This window comes from Monodelphis domestica, chromosome 5, assembly GCF_027887165.1.
Source record: "Monodelphis domestica isolate mMonDom1 chromosome 5, mMonDom1.pri, whole genome shotgun sequence".
NCBI classification, from domain to species: Eukaryota; Metazoa; Chordata; class Mammalia; order Didelphimorphia; family Didelphidae; genus Monodelphis; species Monodelphis domestica.
Window position 1 is genome coordinate 13,124,245 of NC_077231.1, and position 21,293 is coordinate 13,145,537.

Below are 21,293 nucleotides of genomic sequence, written 5' to 3' on the forward strand. Positions count from 1 at the left end.
AGACAAATTGAGAGAGGGAAGCACAAGGGGCCAAGGGACAGGAAGAAGGCCTAGGCTCAAAGGGTCAATAGCTACTTAATACAGTAGGTGATTAATAAGGGGTAGGGTCTGCTCCGAGCTTAAAAGGAACAAAGGGACAGAAGAGGACGAAAGAAGACTTTTCTAAGTAGATGGGGAAGTCCTGGGATGGAGTGAACATGGGCATTCTGAGAGCAGAAAGTAAGCAGAGTCTGGCCCATCCTCTGCGAAGAGGGACCTGAGGCATCAGCAGGATGGGCAGAAAGGGTTGGTGTATCCCCTAGCCCTGTGAGAGGCTACATTTCTATGTCATCCTTAGCAAATGGGCCCCCCCTTCTCCTGGCCCCCTTATTAAGTCCCACTTGGACCTACCTTGACAGCTTCGTCCATTGGCTGCCAACCTGTAGCCTGTTGATGGGCAGTTACACTGGAAGCTCCCGGGCACATTGATGCACCGATAGGAGCATATATGTCCTCCCGTGGGCAGAGCACACTCATCGATATCTGCCAAAGAGAAACCCAGGAGTGACATAATTTGTTAGAAGCAAAAGCTAGCATCATCATTGTTCTTATCATTCCCTTTTTACAGAAGAAGAAACAAAGGTAATGTGCCAAGGTCACAAAGCAACTAAGTATCGGGGCAGGATTTGAACCCAAGTTTTTCTGACTCCATTTCTAATAATATTTCCCTTATCTCATGCTGCTTTGCAAGAAAGGTTACAGGGGAGTCCATTTCATTTCAATATAAAGAAAAATTTCCCAGAGGTTATCCCTGCAGGAGATACCAGCTTAACTAGACATATAGACTTGTTTTGCCAAAAGCAAAACTACTCTGTTATAATTATATAATACTTATTCTGTTATAAGGGATGACTTCTGGCGAGAGAAACAGTGGGGAATAGAAATGACAAAAGAATAAAAGGTTATCAATCCTAATTGATTAAAAATGTTTTAAAATAGGATGGGCTTTGCCTTTGCCATGCCCCACTATCCCTCAGTGGAGGTCTCCCAGCCGAAAGTGGACAGCCCCTGGTCATCTCAGAGGGAGGGAGGATTCCTGCTTGGAATGAGAATTAGAGTATGAAGACGTCCCTTCCAGCTCTGGGGTCTGCTGCCCAAGAAGGCTGCTTGGTCCTTTGTCAGACAGCATCACCTAAGTTTCAATTGGAAATGGGAATGGCCCCTGGAACCTGGCACCCACTGTCCCATGGCCTAGTGTGTATCCTCAGGATGTCGGTCTAGGGCATCCCATTCTCACACCTGGATACCCCAGAACAGCAGGGTCTTATCTGCCCCCACAACACACATCAAAGCATAGGCCCATCAGGAGCGTGTCATTTGGCTAATCACTGTGTTCATTGAATGAATGAGAACGCGAATGAATAAAATTTCTCAGGGAAAAATATGTTCCAAAGAAATAGAGGGAAGGCCTTTTCCTGCTTATGCTGGCCACTTCCTACCTTCACATGTGATTCCATCCACATCACTGAGCTGGTAGCCCCGGCGACAGTAACACTGGTAGGAGCCATACACATTGGCACACTCTTGGCTGCAGGGGCTGCTGCTGCATTCATTCAAGTCTGAAAGAGAAATCAGCCCTTCAGGGTGCCAAGAACCAAGAATAAAAAATGCAGGGAACAAGAGGGAAGTCCAAGCGCTAAGATATTCTTTTGTCTTTTCCTTAGTGAAGGTAAAATATAACACCTACATACACATCCTAGAAAGTAAAACTTAGAACATAGAGTGTCAGACTGGGGGGAACCCATAGTAGAGAACATCAAGTGGGATATTCTTAAAATGTGGGATGTCAGAACTAGAAGAAGCTTTAGAACAGGGAATGTTAGAACTGGAAGAAGCTTTAGAACAGGGAATGTTAGAACTGGAAGAAGCTTTAGAACAGGGAATGTCAGAACTGGAAGAAACTTTAGAACATGGAATGTCAGAACTGGAAGAAGCTTTAGAACAGGGAATGTCAGAACTAGAAGAAATTTTGGAACATGGAATATCAGAACTAGAAGAAGCTTTAGAACAGGGAATGTCAGAACTGGAAGAAACTTTAGAACATGGAATGTCAGAACTGGAAGAAGCTTTAGAACAGGGAATGTCAGAACTAGAAGAAATTTTGGAACATGGAATATCAGAACTAGAAGAAGCTTTAGAACAGGGAATGTCAGAACTAGAAGAAGTTTTGGAACATGGAATGTCAACTGAGAAGGATGCTAGAATACAGAATGTCAAGAGCTAAGGGGAGCTAAGAACAAGAGATGCAGAACCTCAGAGATTTTCTGGTCCAGCTCCTTAAATGTGCAGAGGAAAAATCTGAAGTCTGGGCAGTAGAAGCCACTTGTCCCAAGTCTTGACAAGACTTTTTTCTGTTGCCTCCCATGGCCAAGTCCTTTTGTACTTATTAACGACACAGATGGGGTAGTGTATGGACCTGGTCCCCTTGAAGGTGTCCCCATCCTTCCCCTCTCACCTTCACATGACCTCCCATCAGAAGAAAGCTTGAAACCCACAGTACAGCTGCAGTGATAGGAGCCTGGGGTGTTTTCACACTTGTGGCCACAGAGACGCCCGGGGTATCGTCTACATTCATTGATATCTGAAAGAACAGACAGTAAGTGGGGTTGATGGTTCCCCTCCATTATTCCAAACTCTGTGGCATGACTCTCTGCCTCTTGAAATTCCTCTTGGCTGCCTGGCATTTTGGCTAGAAGAGGAGTCCTGGATTAGGGATTAGGAGATCTCCATTCCACCCTGTTCTTGTTATAATTAAAATAGTGCATGGCATAAATTATAATAATTAAAATGGTTGATGTTGTAAACTGTAGTGAGTTAAAATGGTGGAAGATATAAATTATGATAGATTTAAGAGTGGGTGAGTAAATTGTGACCGCAGAAAATATGTTTCACTACAGTGTCTTGGTTCTTAAATCAAATATAAGGTGGTCGCCAGGGAATATATTTCCAATTATTCAATATACCCAAGTCAACTGGGTTCTATAGAGATTTAAATTAATAATACAATGAGTAATTAAAGGAAAGAGAGAAAAAGGAAATAAGTATGAAGGACCTTAAGCCAACATGGCCTAGACCTGAGTCTTAAGAGAGAGAGATCAGTCAGTCAGTCTTTTATCACTCACCACAAGATTTGTCTTAAGCAAGGATGTCTGGGGAACAGAGTCTCCCCAGAGAGAGTTCCAGCCAGAGTCAGCCTCCCAAGGGACTTCTTCTCAAGAGATCTTCAAAGGGCCTCCTCCAAAAGGATCTATCTCCAAGGATCCTATCTCCAAGCCTCCTCACACGAACTGCCTTCTAGCCCTGTCCACAGGAAGTGAGCGAATTTCCGAGGCTGCTCTCTCTGTCACTTCCTGTGCCTCACAAGTGCCAATGGTGGCTCAAGCTTGGCTTAGGACAGCCCAGGTGGGCAGTTAGTTATTTCTGATTTGTCATTGACTAGCACATGCCCGTGTAGTGTGAGTGTGCACAATTTTGGGTGCTAGACCAAGATGGAGATTTTTAAATTCACAATCCCCCCTGATGGCGTAGTCGGAACATTAGTTTGCTGTCTCTCTCTCCTCTATTTCCCCATATCTACAACTATTATAATTTTCCTCTTAGTGGGTAAAAATTTTGTATACACTTACAGTTAGAATTTTTGGGGGTGCAGTACACTTATGTTTAGTGATCAATTGGGCAGACTAGTCCCCCAATCATCATCAGGGGGGATTGTGAATTTAAAAATCTCCATCTTGGTCTAGCACCCAAAATTGTACACACCCACACTACACGGGTGTGTGCTAGACAATGACAAATCAGAAATAACTAACTGCCCACCTGGGCTGTCCTAAGCCAAGCTTGAGCCACCATTGGCACTTGTGAGGCACAGGAAGTGACAGAGAGAGCAGCCTCGGAAATTCGCTCACTTCCTGTGGACAGGGCTAGAAGGCAGTTCGTGTGAGGAGGCTTGGAGATAGGATCCTTGGAGATAGATCATTTTGGAGGAGGCCCTTTGAAGATCTCTTGAGAAGAAGTCCCTTGGGAGGCTGACTCTGGCTGGAACTCTCTCTGGGGAGACTCTGTTCCCCAGACATCCTTGCTTAAGACAAATCTTGTGGTGAGTGATAAAAGACTGACTGACTGATCTCTCTCTCTTAAGACTCAGGTCTAGGCTATGTTGGCTTAAGGTCCTTCATACTTATTTCCTTTTTCTCTCTTTCCTTTAATTACTCATTGTATTATTAATTTAAATCTCTATAGAACCCAGTTGACTTGGGTATATTGAATAATTGGAAATATGTTCCCTGGCGACCACCTTATATTTGATTTAAGAACCAAGACACTGTAGTGAAACATATTTTCTGCGGTCACAATTTACTCACCCACTCTTATATCTATCACAATTTATATCTTCCACCATTTTAACTCACTACAGTTTACAACATCAACCATTTTAATTATTACAATTTATGCCATACACTATTTTAATTATTACATTCTCACTTCCTTGGAGTCAGTAAATCATGAGGTCTCAGGCCCATAAGGAGCACAGCAGCTCTCCAGTCTGAGCAGTGATCCCTTCCATAACATTCTTGACACAGAAGGGGTCAGTCAGAGTCTTTCTGAGGCTTCTTGGAGCTCTGGACCTCAGGTGCTTCCTCTGGAAAATGCATCTTTGCTCTCTCTACCAGGCTAGCTAGGGTGGCAAGAAGTTATAAATGTTTAGGTAAGAAATCACTGCAAGGATCCAAGTGGAGATGGAATTCAGAAGCCTCAGGTAATTCCAGGATGGAGATTGACCTTAGAAGTCATGTCAGTACCCTCTGTCTGATCTCAGAATCACTTCCATACTAATTCACCATGTTGCCTTGATCAAGGTCAGATTATAAAAGATGGCAGAGCCAGAAGAACTTTTTTCCCTACCTGAATAAGGTGAGTGGACATTGAGAGCCTCTAACGGCCCTGCCAGGTCTAGATGTATTCCATGTTCTTGTGCCACCTCTCTCCCTAATTTTACAGATGAGGAAACTGAGGCCCAGAAATACGTCTTTCCACTGAATCTTGGAATTAACTCTTTTTAAACCCTAAGCCTCATTTGGTCCATCTTCCTCAATTTTGTGGATGAGAAAAACAAGACCTCTAGACCTCTATATTTTAGAAGTTAAACCTTTATAAAAGAAATTTGATGCAAAGATTTTCTCCCCATTTTAGCTACATTGACTTTGTTCATATAAATACTTTTAAGTGTTGTGTAATCATAATTATCTATTTTATCTTCTGTGATCACAAATTCTTCCCCTAACCAGAGATCTAATAGATAGTTTCTTCTTTGCTCCTCTTTATTGTTTATGATGTAATCAACCCTTTACGTCTAAGAGTTTGTCCTAGTATATGATATAAGATGTTGACTTGGACCTAGTTTCAGCCATACTGCTTTCTGATTTTTCCAATAGTTTTCATTGGATAGTGAGTTCTTGCCCATATAGCTGGGACCATTGCATTTGTGAAATATTTGGCTACTCTGTTCATTTGATTCTGGCTATTGTGTACATAGTCTGTTCTACTGATCACCTAATTTCTTACCTAGTGCCAAATTGTTTCAATGATAATGGCTTTGTGTTACAGAGTTTGACATCTGGTCCTGCCTGGTTCCTTTCCTGCCTACTTTTAAAAATTAATTCCCTAAGGTTCTGTTGGTACAAAAATATTTATAGCTGTGCTTTTTGTGGTATCAAAAATTGGAAAATGAGGGAATATCCCTTCATTGGAGAATGACTGAACACATTGTGGTATATGATGGTGATGGAATCATGTTCTAAGAAATGATGAACTGCTTGATTTCTATATGAACTGGAAAGACTCCATGAACTGATATGGAATGAAATGAACAGAACCAGAAGAACACTGTACACAGAAAGTGAAACATGTGAGACAATCAAATGTAATTGACTTTGCTACTAATAACAATGCAATGATCCAGGACAAATCCTGAGGGACTTATGAGAAAGGATGCTATTCACATATAGAGAAAGAACTGTGGGAGTGGAAACACAGAAGAAAATATATAATTTATCATTTGTTTGTATGGGTGTATGATTTTGGGATTTTGGTTTTAAAAGATGACTATTACAAAAATGAAAAATATGGAAATGGAATTTGAGTGATAATATATGTATAACCCAGTGAAATTGCTTGTCAACTCTGGGAGGAGGGAGGGAAGAGGGGAGGAAGATAACAAGAATCATGTAACCATGGGAAAATATTTTAATTAAAAAAATTAATTCCCTGATTTTCTTGATTTTTTGTTTCTCCAGATGAATTTTATTTATTATGCTTTTTTAGTTCTAGAAAATTATCGCTTAGTAGTTTGATTGGTTTGGCACTAAATAAGTAAATTAATTTAGGTAGTATTGTCATTATTATTCTATTGGCTCAGACTACCCATGAGCAATTTGTATTTTTCCAAAGATTTAGATTAATTTGAACTCTGTATAGGGTATTTTACAATCATATTCATGAAGCTCCCTCAGCACTCTTTCTTCCATTTTACACATGAGGAGACAGAGATCCAATTAAGTGACACAATAGAAATTCATCCCTAGAAAACATCAGAGGCTCGATGGCCCTTAGGACAGAGAATGTATCTGGCACATAGTAGAAGCTTCACAAATACTTGTCATTGATCAATTGATGTGTGCCTGTGCTATTCCAAGTGCTGGATAGGCAAAGAGAGATAAAACCAGTGCTTGTCCTCAGGGAGCTTACCTTCTCTCTGGGAGACAACACATAGGAGTTGCTGATAAGTGGAAACAGAATGTATCCAGCATGAATTCAAAGAACTTGGAAAGGTGGGGAAGTCCAGTATGGCACCTCACATCAATCACCTTCATCATGCTTATAGTAAACAATCCATTTCTTTTTTTTTTTAACCCTTACCTTTTGTCTTGGACTCAATACTATGTATTGGTTCCAAGGCAGAAGAGTGGTAAGGGTTAGGCAATAGGGGTCAAGTGACTTGTCCAGGGTCACACATCTAGGAAGTGTCTGAGATCCGATTTGAACCCAGGACCTCCCATCTCTAGGCCTGGCTCTCAATCCACTGAGCCACCCAGCTGCCCCCTAAACAATGCATTCCTGCAGATTGTATGGTTCCAAAGTAACTGCACTCATCCCTTCATTGACTTCTTCACAACTCGGTAAAAATGGCAACAGGTCCCAAGATGATAAATTGTGAATCAGAGAAATTAGGGGACCTGCACAAGGTCATACAGTGCAGGTCCAAATCTAGACAAAGAGCTTCCAATTTCAAAGCTAAGTTTCCTCCTGGCAGCCTCTCAAAATGACACGGCCAAGGTCACTGTTGTCTTTGGGGGAGAGCTGCCTGCCTTCAGCCTTTCCCCCAAACCCATCACAAGCTCAAAAGTCCTTTACTGCCAGGCTTCAGGTAGTGCTGACAGGGCCAAGGCCAGTGATGTACATACCTGCACATGTTCTGCTGATCCCATCAAAATAATAACCTGCCTTGCAGTCACAGCGGAAACTGCCAGGAGTATTGATGCAGAGATGTCCTGCTCCACAGGGCTCAGAGGGTGGGGAGCACTCGTCCACATCTGGCAAGACAAGAAGAGAAGTGTGAAAGCTGTGGGTATGGTTGGACTCTTAAGGAGAAGCAGAGAAGTGGAAGGAAGGAAGGAAGGGAGGAAGGGAGGAAGGGAGGAAGGGAGGAAGGGAGGAAGGGAGGAAGGAAGGAAGGAAGGAAGGAAGGAAGGAAGGAAGGAAGGAAGGAAGGAAGGAAGGAAGGAAGGAAGGAAGGAAGGAAGGAAGGAAGGAAGGAAGGAAGGAAGGAAGGAAGGAAGGAAGGAAGGAAGGAAGGAAGGAAGGAAGGAAGGAAGGAAGGGAGGGAGGAAGGGAGGAAGGGAGGAAGGGAGGAACGGAGGAAGGGAGGAACGGAGGAAGGGAGGGAGGGAGGGAGGGAGGGAGGGAGGGAGGGAGGGAGGGAGGGAGGGAGGGAAGGAGGGAAGGAGGGAAGGAGGGAAGGAGGGAAGGAGGGAAGGAGGGAAGGAAAGAGAAGGGGGAAGGAAGACTTATTTACAGAGGCACATGGATTTAATTCCTTCTTGAAACTGATATTCCTGATGAGAATCTCTCCAATCCAAAGAGAGGGCTGCATATTGGGAATCCAGGTCACAGAGAATCACAAAAGCCCTCTTTGTACCCACCTACACATCTTGTCCCTTCGTCATTCAGGTGGTATCCTCGGCCACAATTTGGCACATTTTTCTGGCAAGTGTAGGAGCCCTCAGTGTTGATGCAAGTCTGACCACTAGGACATGGAGCATTGATACTTAAACATTCATTGATATCTGCAGAGAAAAAAGAGAAATGGTAGCCTGAGTAGGACTCGGAGTCTAAAAGCTAAACTCTCAGGGAAGTGCCAATCTCTGCCCCTCTCTTTACACAGCCCTAAGCAAAGAGGCTACGTGGTTGAGGGGAAAGAGCTCTGGGTAAAATCAACAACAAAAGGGGGCAGCTGGGTAGCTCAGTGGATTGAGAACCAGGACTAGAGATGGGAGGTCCTAGGTTCAAATCTGACCTCAGACACTTCCTAGCTGTGTGACCCTGGGCAAGTCACCCCCATTGCCTAGCCCTTACCACTCTTCTGCCTTGGAGCCAATACACAGTGTTGATTCCAAGACTGAAGGTAAGGGTTTAAAAAAAACAACAAAAAAAACAAAACAAAAAACCCTGGGTTCATATCTCATCTCTGCTAATTAACACTGTGACATCAGACAAATCACATCAATCCAGGCCTTAGCTTCCTCATCTATAAAATCTATAAAATTAAGTTTTAGAAACCTGGGAAACCTCTTCCAGCACTAGATTCTAAACATCACAAAAACTCTCAAGCAAGATCTCAAATTTCACCCAAAAAAAGGTCAGCCTCAGGAACCCCACAGGACAGCCACATGGATATCTGCCTTCAAAAGCTCTAATTTTGAATTCAGCAGAGAAACCACCAGCCTTGACATGACATGAGTAAATGGGAGACAGAGCAGAGGAGAAATTGTCTCTGGTTTTGAATTTTGATTTTGATAACATCAATCATTGGGACCAAAGAGAATCCTCAGGCCTCAGCTTCCTTCTCTCTGAAATGCAGGTATTGGCCTGGATGGTTCCTAAGGACCCTTCAGCTTTCAGTCCTAAGAGCCTCTGATGCAACAAGAAACTATGAAAAGTACCCTAAAGAGATAATAATGAAAAATGTTTGTACAAAAATATTCGGGGGTGTCCCTCAATTGGGGAATGGCTGAACAAACTGTGGCATCTATTGTGCTGAAAGGAATAATGAACTGGAGGGATTCCATGTGAACTGGACCAACCTCCAGGAATGGATGAAAAGAGGAGCAGAACCAGGAGACCATTGAACACAGAAAGTGAAACATTGTGGGACAATCCAATGGAACGGAGTTTGCTTACTACAAGACAATCCTGAGGGACTTATGAGAAAGAATGCTCTCCACATCAAGAGAAAGAACTGTGGGAGTAGAAAGAAGAAAAACAAATGACTTATATGGATACATGGTTGGGGGTTTTGGTTATCCTCTATTGCAAAAATAAATAATATGGAAATAGGTATGTGATAACATTTGTATAACCCAGTGGAAGCACTTATTAGATCTGGGAAGGGAGAGGGAAAAGGGGAGAGAAAGAAAATGAACTATGTAGACATGGAAAAATACTTTTTAAATAAATAAAATAGGAGGAGGGAAAAAAAAGAAACTGTGGCAAAGGTCTAAAAAGCCCCAGGCCAGTCATCCCAATATCTGCTCCAGTGATCTCCCACCTCCTACAATGACCCAGAAACAAAAGCTCCAGGTGAATAAGGAGATTTGAGAATAGGTCAGAGTTGAATGAAAACGTGTTCTCCATCTAGCCCTGTGGTTTGTACCAGGGCAGAATCAATGCCCCCAAGGCCTGTCCTCCCAATTGGAAGTGACAAAGCCTGGCAAGACACTATGAGTCCCCAAGAGGAATGAGCTCTGGTTCAGGCTCTGACCTCAGAGAGCCTGGTCAAGATGCCTAGCCCCTCTGGGTCTTAGTTTCCCTATCTCTCAAATTAAGATCATGATATTAGCCTATATCAATGTGGGGCTTTGGTTAATAATGCCCCAAAGTTAGAGACCCTCTCTAGGGCTCTTCTTTAAAGCTTACAATGGTCTTGTATCTACACTCTCCATTTTCACCCAGGTCAGCTCTCCTCCTCTTCATCCCTCATCAGCTTTGCCATGAGCCACCAATGGACAGGCCTGACCTAGGAGAACCCAGGATGAGCTTGTTCAGGGGCAGTGGGGGGAGGAGGGAACTGTCTTGCCCATACAGTCATGGAGAAAGGGCATGTCTTACCGATACAGTTGCCCAAAGCATCCTGAATAAATCCACTCCTACACTGTAGCTTGGGTCTGCAGCGAAAAGATCCTGGCGTATTCTGGCAGACAAAGTTGGGTAGGCAGTTGTGAATCCCACTCTCACATTCATCAATGTCTGGTGTGGCAGAAAAAATAACCAATCAAGGGTCAGCAAGAAACCCTGAGCCTCCTCCTAACATTCCTTAAAATATTTAGAACTCACCATCTCTGTTTATTTATTCCACAGTCACTATGCACCTAGCATGTCTGTTTGAGGCCCAGCCCTCAGCAAAGAGGGAGACCCAGACAAGACAATCACATATGAAATTCCAGCATCTTCTATCTGAAAGGGGTCTTCGATATCAATTTACCAATGAGGAAAAAGGTATCTCTTGGTGGTATGGCTTACCCACCATCACACAGCTGGCTGGGAATAGAATCAGGACTAGCACTCCTGAGCCTTTTTGGGAGGCTGATTGACAATCCAGATCCACCTCTGTGGCCCCAGATATTGATAAATTGGAAAATATGTTTGAGGATGGCAAGGTGGGGGAGGACAACAAAGGGGAGAAGAGGGAGCTGTGCTGCTACTTCACCCAGTTAGAAATGATCATAGATTTTGCTTTTTCCACTCCATCATTCAGCCAACATTTTTGCCAAGAAGAAAACCTCTTTGGAAAATGTTTGCAGAAGGCTAGGGGAAGGAAGAAAGGAAGGGAAGAAGGAAGGAAGGAAGGAAGGAAGGAAGGAAGGAAGGAAGGAAGGAAGGAAGGAAGGAAGGAAGGAAGGAAGGAAGGAAGGAAGGAAGGAAGGAAGGAAGGAAGGAAGGAAGGAAGGAAGGAAGGAAGGAAGGAAGGAAGGAAGGAAGGAAGGAAGGAAGGAAATCCTACTCTTATAATATGAAGAGAAAAAGGCTCCCTGACCTGAAATAGGCTGAGTTTCTGCACAGCTAAAAAACTTGATCTGAACTTCAAGGATGCTGGAAGATAGAATTCAAATCTGAAGTCAAGGACTTGCTCTCTTTGTGACCATGGTGAAACCTCTCAACCTCATTTTCTCCTCTATAAAGTGAGAGGGTCCTAGTCCAGCTCTGTCTAAACATCTTTTCCTACAAAGCCCAGATCTGGAGACACACACAAAGAGATTCTACTCTGACAGGGCTTTTGTTATTGCTGTTGGTCTGGTGTTGACGCCCAGCCACACTTCCCCAGGTCTGAGACTTACCTTTGCAAGTGTTATCCTCCATGAGCTCATAGCCTGTGCCACAGCTGCTCTCTCTTTGGCAGCGAAATGCCCCCACCGTATTGATGCATATTTCCCCAATTCGGCAGTTGTGCGTCCCAGTGATGCACTCGTTGGTGTCTGGGAAGGACCAAGGAGATGGAAATATAAGAGACAAGGCCATGGAGGTATCACTGACCAAACTCATGGACAGAAAGGCAGGAGATGGGCTCGGACCTGTTCCTAGAGCCCTGTCATGGAGTCATCAGCACCCCAGAAGTTGTGGCTCCTAGACTTTCATTAGCTAGGGCTGATTCACAGTGTGACTTCCATGAAATCCTTCCTGAGAGGCCTTCACACACTATGTGGTTGTGGCAAGATTTCAGGCCCAATTCCACCAGCTATGATGGGGGTGGCATGATAGCGGTGGCCACCAGACCATGGATTTACTTGGTTTTATTAGATCAATTCAAGAAGTCAATCGGGGATCCTTAAAGTGTTAAGGAAGCCCCCGGCAAAGGGAAAATGAGCGTGCTGAAGCACCCCAAGATCCTCAGACAATCTTAGGTGAGGCAGAAAGGCAACATGGACTGACAACCTGAAGTCCTGGGGCCCCCAAGCCCTGGGATGCATTACCTTCGCAGGACACCCCATCAGGCAGGAGCTGGTAGCCCACAAAGCAGGAGCAAACGACGGTGCTTCCTGTGTCTCGACACTGCTGAGTACAGGGACCCCCGCCTGAAAGCCAAGCATAGGGGGTTGGAAAACAAACCCACACATTCCATCATCTTCTTTACTCCCGACAATCAGGATAACCCATCAGCCTTATAAGGCCAAGGATTGTCACCTTCATTTTACAGATGAGGAAGCTGAGGCAGAAAAAGGCCAAGCGACTTCCCTCCAATCACACAGCTAGGAAATGCTGTCCTAGGGCTCCGATTTGGCTCTTCTTTTACTCTGACTCTGATAGTCCTATCGCCACCCTTTGCTGTCTATTAGGGAAGCATGTTTATCTATTTAACAGGTTAAGAAATAAAGCTTTTTCCTCCAACATCCTCTCCTGGCTCGTAGGGAAAGTCCCTTGGAAAGGCGAATGGTCATTGATTCAGGACCAAAAGGCTTGTTGTTAGGTCACTGGACTAAAAGGCATCTGTATCTGGGAGAGGAAAAGGAGGGGCTCTGCAGCCTCTGAGAAGCAGCCCCGATGGCCCCCCTAGACCTCATTTTCTAGAATTGCATAATGGTGCCCAGGTGCCATTCCCCCACCTCACACTGGAAACTCCTTGAGGGCTGCGGCCATTCTTTATCCATCTTTATCCCTCCTCAACCCCCTAGCACAGGCCTCTGCACTCAAAAGACAGATATAACTGCAGTGAATGGACGAATGAATGAATGAGGGGATGAATGGAGGAATTTCCTCATCTACAGACGTGGGCCAAGTGCCTGAAATATCTGAAGCCTTCTTCTGGGGGCCATAATCCCAAGAAGTCAAAACAGGGTTCCAGCCCTCCCTGGACCTGGACCACCACATACCTAAAAAGAAAGCTCCCAGAGAAAGGGAGGTCAGGGAAGCCTCCCTAGAGGAAGAGAACTGCGCTGGTCATTATAACCAGGCACACTTCAGCCGGGCGAGAGGAGGGTTTGGGTAGGAGAGCAATGAAGAGTCACAAATCAATGAACCCCAGGCATTCATTAAGGGTCTACTCTGAGCCAGAAGTTTGGATTTGTCCCAACCAGCAATGAGGAGCCAGTGAGAGCTTAAAGATGTTGCCCCCATGCTAGAAGCAATTGACTCCAAGGATTGGCATATAAGAGAAGCAGCCCTTTTAACATGCATACAGTAGGCACCAAATGTTTGCTGAAGGAATGTCTTGCAAGAATCTGCCATCTTAAAAAATAAATAAATAAATAAAATTTAAAAAAAAAGAATCTGCCATCTTCTCTCACCTCGGCATCGGTCATGCAGATAGGGGTCTTCTTGGTCAACAAGGTCCTCCTCAGGAATTTTAGCTAGACCAAGATGGAGAAAAGGAAAAAGAAGTTCAAAGCTGCTCTCCCCAAATGGACCCTCACCCCCTGAAAAGAGAGCCCAAGGATCCTCTCTTTTATTTATTTACTTTTATTTTTTTAAACCCTTACCTTCCATCTTAGAATCAATACTGTTTATTGATTGATCCTAAGGCAGAAGAGCCATAAGGGCTAGGCAATGGGGGTTAAGTGACTTGCCCAGGGTCACACAGCTGGGAAGTGTCTGAGGCTAGATTTGAACCCAGGACCTCCCATCTGTGGATCTGACTCTCAATTCACTGAGCCACCCAGCTGCCCCAAGGATCCTCTCTTAAAAAAAAAAAAAAAAACATGGTATTTTAAAGCCCATGCTTGGGGCCTGATCTTACCTGGTCCAATCCCATTCTCTGAATTCATTTCAAACATTTATGAAGCACCTGAGGCTCCGCAGCATTTAAGTGACTCTTCCCTGACTCTGACTGAACTCATCCCATTGCTCTGAGAAGGGGCTTACTTCCTGGACCCTCCCAGCTGCCTCAAGCCCTCCCTCAGACACCACCTTCAGGAGGTCTTCCCTGACTTCGTCTCCTCTTGCCCCAAAAAGGAATGAGCTCAGCCCCCCAAATTGGATGAAAACACCTGCAGTCCCCACCTCGAAGGACAAGTATGAGGCACAAACATGGGGAATCGTTTTTTAAGTCTCGTCCCCATTCATTAGTTCAGGTCTATCCTCTTCATATCACTGCTACTTCATAGGGAGGAAGAGTGGGGAAGAGGGTCAGGAACCCCAGGTTCAAATCCTACCTCTGCCACAAGTCGGCTGTATGCCCCCAGGCTGCTCACTGAAATGCTAAGGGGAGGGATGGTGATTCCCTTCTCCCCACCCACCCCCAAATAAATCATTCAATACATGAATGAACTAACAAATTCATGAACAAAGAAACAGAGACGAAGGGATGGATAGACAGGTAGACAGAGATGGACAGAAAGGCAGATGGACAGACAGATGGAGGCTAGGCAGATGGACAGACAGACGGATGAATGACTAGCTAGGCAGAATGCAGAGAGGAAAGCTAAAGTATATGGGAAGGGCCAAATAAGCTTCCCCGGGGCTCAGGAAAAGGTAGGTAGGAGAGAGGCATTACTGGGGTCGGAGGGGGCAGCGGCCACATCCCCAGGGGCGAGTTCTGAGGCCTCCTGGCCCTTGACACAGCAGGCCCGATACACCAGGCCGCACTGGTAGCCGATCATCAGGTTGTACTCGCAGCTCTGGCCTTGGGCCTGGGCTGCCTTCCCCAGCAGGCAGCAGTGGCAGCATTTCTGCTGAAAACAAGGGAAAGGGTTAGCAGAGGCTTCCAGAGCAGCAGGAAGGGAGCTTCTCCGGAGAGTCCCGATTGGAGACTGAGGCATGGGCTCTACCCCCTCACCTCTGCTGCCTCAGAAGCAACAGGCCTGGAAGGGCGATCCAGGTTCTAATCCTGGCCCTCCCCTGTATCGATCTGCTCCTCTGAGGAAGTCTCTCCTTGAGCAAAAGATCATGGGATTAGATGGCCATGGAGGGTCTGCCCAGATCAAAAATATAATGATCCTAAGGCACTTTGGCCTCTGTTTCCTCAGCTGTCAAGGGAGAGGGTGGAGGGTTCCTCCAGCTCTAAACCCACAACCCAAAAGCTCTTTCCAAATAAGAAGGGCCTGGGGAGGGCAGAATTCCCTGGAGGAGAGAATGGGGGGCTTAAGGGAGATAATGGACACCCATGACTTTGGGACCCGAAGAACAAGAATTTCTCATGTCAAGACCTTCTCATGTCAAGACCACGGACAGGCCTCCACTGGGGAGAAAATGGCAGCTGAGGGCCAGAATCCCCAGGAAGGAGTCTAGCGCCTCCCCTCCTGGGATCCAGGCCTCAGTTGCTTCGATCTTTGCTCAATAAAAATGATTTGCTCAAACTATAATCCTTTCAAATGGGAAAAATTGATTTGCCTGTCCAACATTCCCAAGACTCAGCCAACTGGACTCAATCTAATTTTCCAACCCTTATTTCCTCTTGGTCCCTATTCATCTTGCCGCGCAGCGGGACGTCAGCCCTAGCAGGAACATGCACACATTGTTGGTTCTCAAACAGGGCATGAGACGGGCCCTGGGGCTGAGGATGCAGCTCATCACAATGAGGGCCGGCCCCAGGGCTGAGGACGGGCTCCCAGGAGACCCCTTAACTGACCTTCTCAGGACCCTCAGGCGCACAGCGGGGAAATCTGGGCTCCTGCACAGAGGGCCCTCCAGCCTCGAACTGCCTCCTGAGATATATTAGCATTAAAAGTTCTGGGAAAGGGGCAGCTGTGACCCAACTGAGCTAAATGGGCCTACAGAGGCCCGGCTTAAAGGGGCCTTGATCCCGGCTCAGCTTCTGCTTTGCTGCCCCTCTTCATCCTGGCTTACAAGCAAACTGGTTCCCTCAGAAGGTGAAGCATGAGAGAAAGTGCTAAGTCCAAACCCAACTAGGATGAAGAACAGGGCAGGAGGAGCCCTGGCAGTCTGGCCTCAGCTACTCCCCCCCCCCTCTAGGATTGGGGATGTTCATGGTCTGAGCTAAGGCCTCAGACACCTTCTTCCCCATAGCATCATGCTGTACTCCAAGGCAAGCCTGGAGCAGAGCTCCTCCGGCCCTCGGGGAGATAGGACACTGGATAAAGGGCAGAGCGAGTCCCATCATTCATGGGGCAGTAGAGGAACCCTCAGAGACCCAGGAGAGGAGAGAGAAAGCAAAGAGGCCGCCTCTGACCCAGGGAAGCAGAAGAAGGACCCTGTTCACCTTAATGAACTTGGCCTCCAAGCTGGAATTGTCATGGTGGGAGTCACAGCCGTCCCCCTCGTGGGCCACATTGATGCCTGTGGCACAGTGGAGCTCCTCAAGCTGGTTTTGGCAGCACTGCTCCTGCACCATCCTGCCAAAGAGAAAAGGGGTGGGTGGGATGGAGGGCAGCAGCATTGATGCAGCCCCTACCAGGGATGGACCAGGCATCATCTCCTTGGATAGGAACGACCAGGAGGACATGGGCACCGCTACTAGCCCGGGAAGGTCGGAGTGGGGTGAGCCCCCAGCACTGTCCCTTCCTTCTACCCATGTGGAGGCTGATTATCCAAGAGGGGACCCAGCAAGATGATGGCGACAAGTTGGGAAACAAGGAGCACTTCCTGAAGGAAGGGGCATTAGGGCCAGTCTGGAATTCAGGGCAAGAAGGCCATGGAGTCTGCCCTCATTTTACACAGGAGGAGCCAAGGTCAGGTTACTCACCCAGGGACACAGTGAGTAAGCACTAAAGATGGAATTTGAACCTAGGCATTATGGATATCATCTCTAGAACCGAATGAATGCCCTGGTCCAGGCTTCCCCCCTCCCAAGACAACCGATGTCCCTCTGGTTGGGCCCAGAAGGCAAAGGCTTGGTAGTCCTCTCTGGAAAGGCCTTCCACAAAGTCTAAAGACCTTGGTACTTCATCAATATCACATTTCTGACGAGTATTTGAATCCCCCTGTAGCCTCTGGGCTTCAGAAATGCTGAACGCTCGCTCCAAGGGGGAGCAGTTTGTGATTCATAAAATGGAGCAAAAATTGGAACCCATCTTTGTTAAATAGTGGAGGGCTCTGGGGAAGGGGGCAGGAGGGCAGGGGGGTAAAGTCCCGCCCTTCTACTGACTTCCTGTGTGCCCAAAGGCAAGTCTTTTCCTCTCTCTGGAGAAGGCCTAAACTTCCTCCCTGTCCATGGACTGGAGGGGCGTGATACTCAGAGCCTTGCATCTAGGCTTTGGCTGGCCACAGAAAGGAGAGAAAGCTGGCCCAGATCAACTACAAGGTCCCTTCCAGCTCTCAAGCAAAGCTCTAAAATTCCCAGCCCTACAAAATGCCCCTAAAATACCAATAATTTTTCCTAAAAGTCAAGAAGTTAATTTATTTTAAAATTTAACCACTGTTTATTTAGACAAAGGCTGGGAACTTTTAATTCTGTGCTGTTTTTTTTTAAACCCTTACTTTCTGTCTTGGAATCAGTATAGAACAGTAAGGGCTGACATTGGGGGTCAAGTGACAGCTGGAAAGTGTCTGAGGTCAGATTTGAACCTAGGACCTCCCATCTCAAGGCCTGACTCTCAATCCACTGAGCTACCCAGCTGCCCCCGAATTCTGTGCTTTTATTCCATTTCTGAGTCAGCCTTATTCTACTAACATAACTGAACAACATTGCAATAGGTAAAGATTATTTGCAAAAAAACTCTTTTTTTTTCTCTTCATAAAACAACCCAAAAAAACCCACAGTTTTCACTTTTTTTTAAAAATTACACTTTCCAGAAGGTTCTCTTAGATCAGCCTCCATCTCCTAATCTCCTATTTCCTTTCCCAGCCTTCATAAAAACATTAGCCTCCAACGTTAGGTTTAAGACAAGTATGCCGTTAGGCAGCCAAGTTGACACCTTAGATCTTGTCTTTTACCAAGTTAATGGAAGGCACTCTGAGGATCGTGACAAGAATCCTGGGATGTCAGAGCTGGGACTCACACACACACACACACACACACACACACACACATGCATACTCACGCTCTGTCACATATGTATACATGTTTATATACACGCACATACTTCTAGAAACAGGGCTGAATCAGGCTCCAGGATTACCAGGGGCCACCTCAGAATCCCAGCTTGGAGCACACCAGCCCCCCTTCAATCCACAATCCCAGCCCACCCTTATCTGACGGTCTCTGAATCATAAACATTTGATTTTCCAACTTCCCAACAATCCAAGTTTCCTGTTTTTCTTGCCTTCGGTTGGCCTGTCCCTCTTCTGACTCTTCAAGAAATTGCTAGATTAGGATTTAAGCCTCTTTTGTCAGGGCTGGAGCCCAGAAGACTGTCCTCAGCCCCAACAGAAACATGAGATGGGGAAATGCCTGGCCCAGAAGACTGGAGCAGGAATCCTCTCCATCTTAAGCCCCAGAGAATTGGGTGCTCATTCCGTCCTTTGCTGGAGCAGTCAAGCTGGGGGAAAAGCAGGCTCCCCCCAAAAGTCTAATAATTATTATAATGGCCATGTTGCCTCATGTCTACTGGTCAGTCAAGAACCTGCATTCAGCATCTGTTTACGCCCAGCACTAGGAGGATAAAGAAAGACAGACCCTGCCACCAAGAGGCTACTGTCTACCATAAAGGGCGCTGGTGGTGGCCTGGGAAGGAGCTTTGGTCTGGGGAGTGACAGGAAAGGATGGGGAGCCACAGAGGAGGGACGGTGAGGGCTTGAGGAAGTGGGACAAGGAATAAGAAGGTGTAAGAACCTGGGGAATGGGGTGGGGGGACACTACCTGCACTCCTTGGACTCTGAAGCATATGGCACGGAGCAGTCACGTTTCTGGGTGGCCAGTCTATGCCCATCTGCACAGCAGTCTTCCAGAAGGACATCGGCAGTCCCTGCAGTGAAAGGGAAAGGAGATGAGTTGGGTAGCATTTGGCTCCCTCCACAGGAATAGAAGCTTTGACCCTTTAAGGCTATTTGGTGTCCCAGGGCTGGGAGTTCCTCCACCAGTGCAGGTTGCTCTCTTTTTACAATCTCTTAAACTGTTTTCAAGAGCTCCTTCCAAAGGTCCCTGACCTCAAAGAGCTCACTGTCTCCGGGGTGATCCAGGCACAAAGAGAAATCAACTCCAAGTTCTACAGATACCAGTGACATCTAGAGAAGGGGAAGGAGCCAGGGAAGCTGGAGATATTCAGAGCCCCCTTCCAAGGTCCTAACTCCCATTTCTCCTGGCCTCCCTCATTAGACTGGGAGCTCCCTGAGAGCAGGGACTGCCTCGGTCTCTTTTTGTGCTCCCACCCATACACACCCTTTATAAGAACTTCTTTTTTTTTTTAATTTGTATTTAGTCAATTTAGAACATTATTCCTTGGTTACAAGAATCATATTCTATCCCTCTCTTGCCTACCCCCACCCTTCCCGTAGCCCACGCACAATTCCACTGGGTATTACATGTGTCCTTAATAAGGACTTCTTGACTAATAACCCTTAGAGCAGATGAGGACTTAGGACTGTCTAACCCAGCTGTCCCACTGGACAAAGGAAGAAAATGAGGCCAAAGGGAGTCCAGTGACTTTCTGGTGGTCATACAGAGAGTTTTTACAATACACTTTTCACTTGGCCTACAATAAAGTGAAGTGGTTAAAGCTCAAGGCTTGAGGTCAGAAAGACCTGAGTTCAAATTCTGTCTAGACTATTACTAGTCTGATTCTGGGCAGCTTCCTTAATCTCTGTCTCAATTTCCTCATCTATAAAATGGAGAAAAAAAGAGCAGCTATTCCCCAGGGCCTTTGTGGGGATCAAATGAGATCCTATTTGTAAAGAACTTTGCAAAGCTAAATGTGCTATCTAAATTGTGGTGATTAAAAGGCCCCTTTGACGTCTCTTTTTGGGGATGGCTCAAATTGGCAGGGATTTTCTCCCTCAGGTGGTGCCTCAATGTTCCCTCCATCTCCTGGGGCTTCCAGTTCTGCCCTGGTTCTGGAGCCAAAAGGAACAAATCTCTCCTCCACCACATGTCATTCTAATGCTTGAAGACAGTTCTCAAGTGCCCCCTGATAAATGTATATGTCACGAAGAAGCTCATAATGGGAGGGGGGAGAACACTAATATACTGGAAGGGTAAAGAGGTTGGAGATAGGAAATACTCAACTCATTGAAATGGACTCAAAGAAGGAAGAACAATCAGATCCATTGGGGCAGAGAATTGATTCTTGCCCTATAGAGATACTTGTAGAAGGGTAACAAATGGACTGATGGGGAAGGAAGCAGTATAAGGGAGGGAGAGGGTGGAGGGTAGTTTAAAAAGACTCCAAAGAAAAATAAGAGGGGAATAAGAAGGGGGAAGGGAAGCAAAATCAAGTGCCCCTGAGTCCCCTCTTCATTGAGCTAAACATCTTCCATTTCCTCTGCTGATCTCACAATGGCAGTTCCTAGATCATCCTGGGGGAAACAATGGAAAAGAATAGTCCCAGATATCCCAAAGAACTAGGCTGGAATTCCACGTCCAGAGGGTGGACAGTGACAAAGTCCAGCCCTCTCATTCTGCAGGCAGACTCCTGAGCCCTTTTAAAATCATCCCTAACCTTGTCTGGCTTGAGGCCAGCCCAACTTCCTGTCTCTGGGCCTAGAACTGTCCCCTCTGCTCCAGTCCCTCCTCAGCAGCTGGCCCATCCACCTCACCTGTCCCTTTTTTGGCACCATTTGCCCAACAAGCAATGTGGGAACTCAAAGAGAGTTCCCACCAGTCCCTGACCTGCTGGGGATTTCTGAGAACTGACCATTCCCCTCTCAGTGGGCCCTTCCGAGCTTGGATTGGAACCAGCGCTGTGTTTTCTTACTAATTAATGACTCTTCAGAGGCCCAGCCCTGCATGGTGTATCAGCTGTTTTCCTTGGAATTGAGTATTTTGTTTTGTTGAGTTTGTTAGCCCTTGGGGTCAGGACCAGTCTTGGGCGGTGCTCCTGGGGGTGTCTTGGGCCAAAGGGCAGCTCCCCAGGAAGCAGAACAAGGCTGGGGCTGGTTTTAAAAAGTCTTCATCCCATCCATAAGGCTTTTCTGAAGGTTTGTACCAATCGACACAT

The 21,293-nt window shown here is 46.1% G+C and overlaps 1 protein-coding gene across 4 annotated transcripts in view; it reads right to left on the minus strand.

Annotated features, from left to right (window-relative positions):
• FBLN1 (fibulin 1) overlaps window positions 1-21,293 on the minus strand; it is a 73,422-nt gene that overhangs the window by 27,794 nt on the left and 24,335 nt on the right. For 2 of the 4 annotated variants that reach the window (XM_001378451.4, XM_007502610.3), the window contains exons 2-13: window positions 19,001-19,106; window positions 16,463-16,595; window positions 14,798-14,972; window positions 13,593-13,655; window positions 12,282-12,383; window positions 11,649-11,786; window positions 10,423-10,560; window positions 8,238-8,381; window positions 7,500-7,628; window positions 2,495-2,620; window positions 1,479-1,598; window positions 391-522 (exon numbers count right to left, since the gene is read on the minus strand). In XM_001378451.4, the coding sequence (XP_001378488.1) occupies window positions 391-522; window positions 1,479-1,598; window positions 2,495-2,620; window positions 7,500-7,628; window positions 8,238-8,381; window positions 10,423-10,560; window positions 11,649-11,786; window positions 12,282-12,383; window positions 13,593-13,655; window positions 14,798-14,972; window positions 16,463-16,595; window positions 19,001-19,106 (1,506 nt within the window). Of the gene's footprint in view, window positions 1-390; window positions 523-1,478; window positions 1,599-2,494; window positions 2,621-7,499; window positions 7,629-8,237; window positions 8,382-10,422; window positions 10,561-11,648; window positions 11,787-12,281; window positions 12,384-13,592; window positions 13,656-14,797; window positions 14,976-16,462; window positions 16,596-19,000; window positions 19,107-21,293 lie in introns of all 4 variants that reach the window. The other 2 variants (XM_007502608.3, XM_056797621.1) reach the window with 1 other exon arrangement.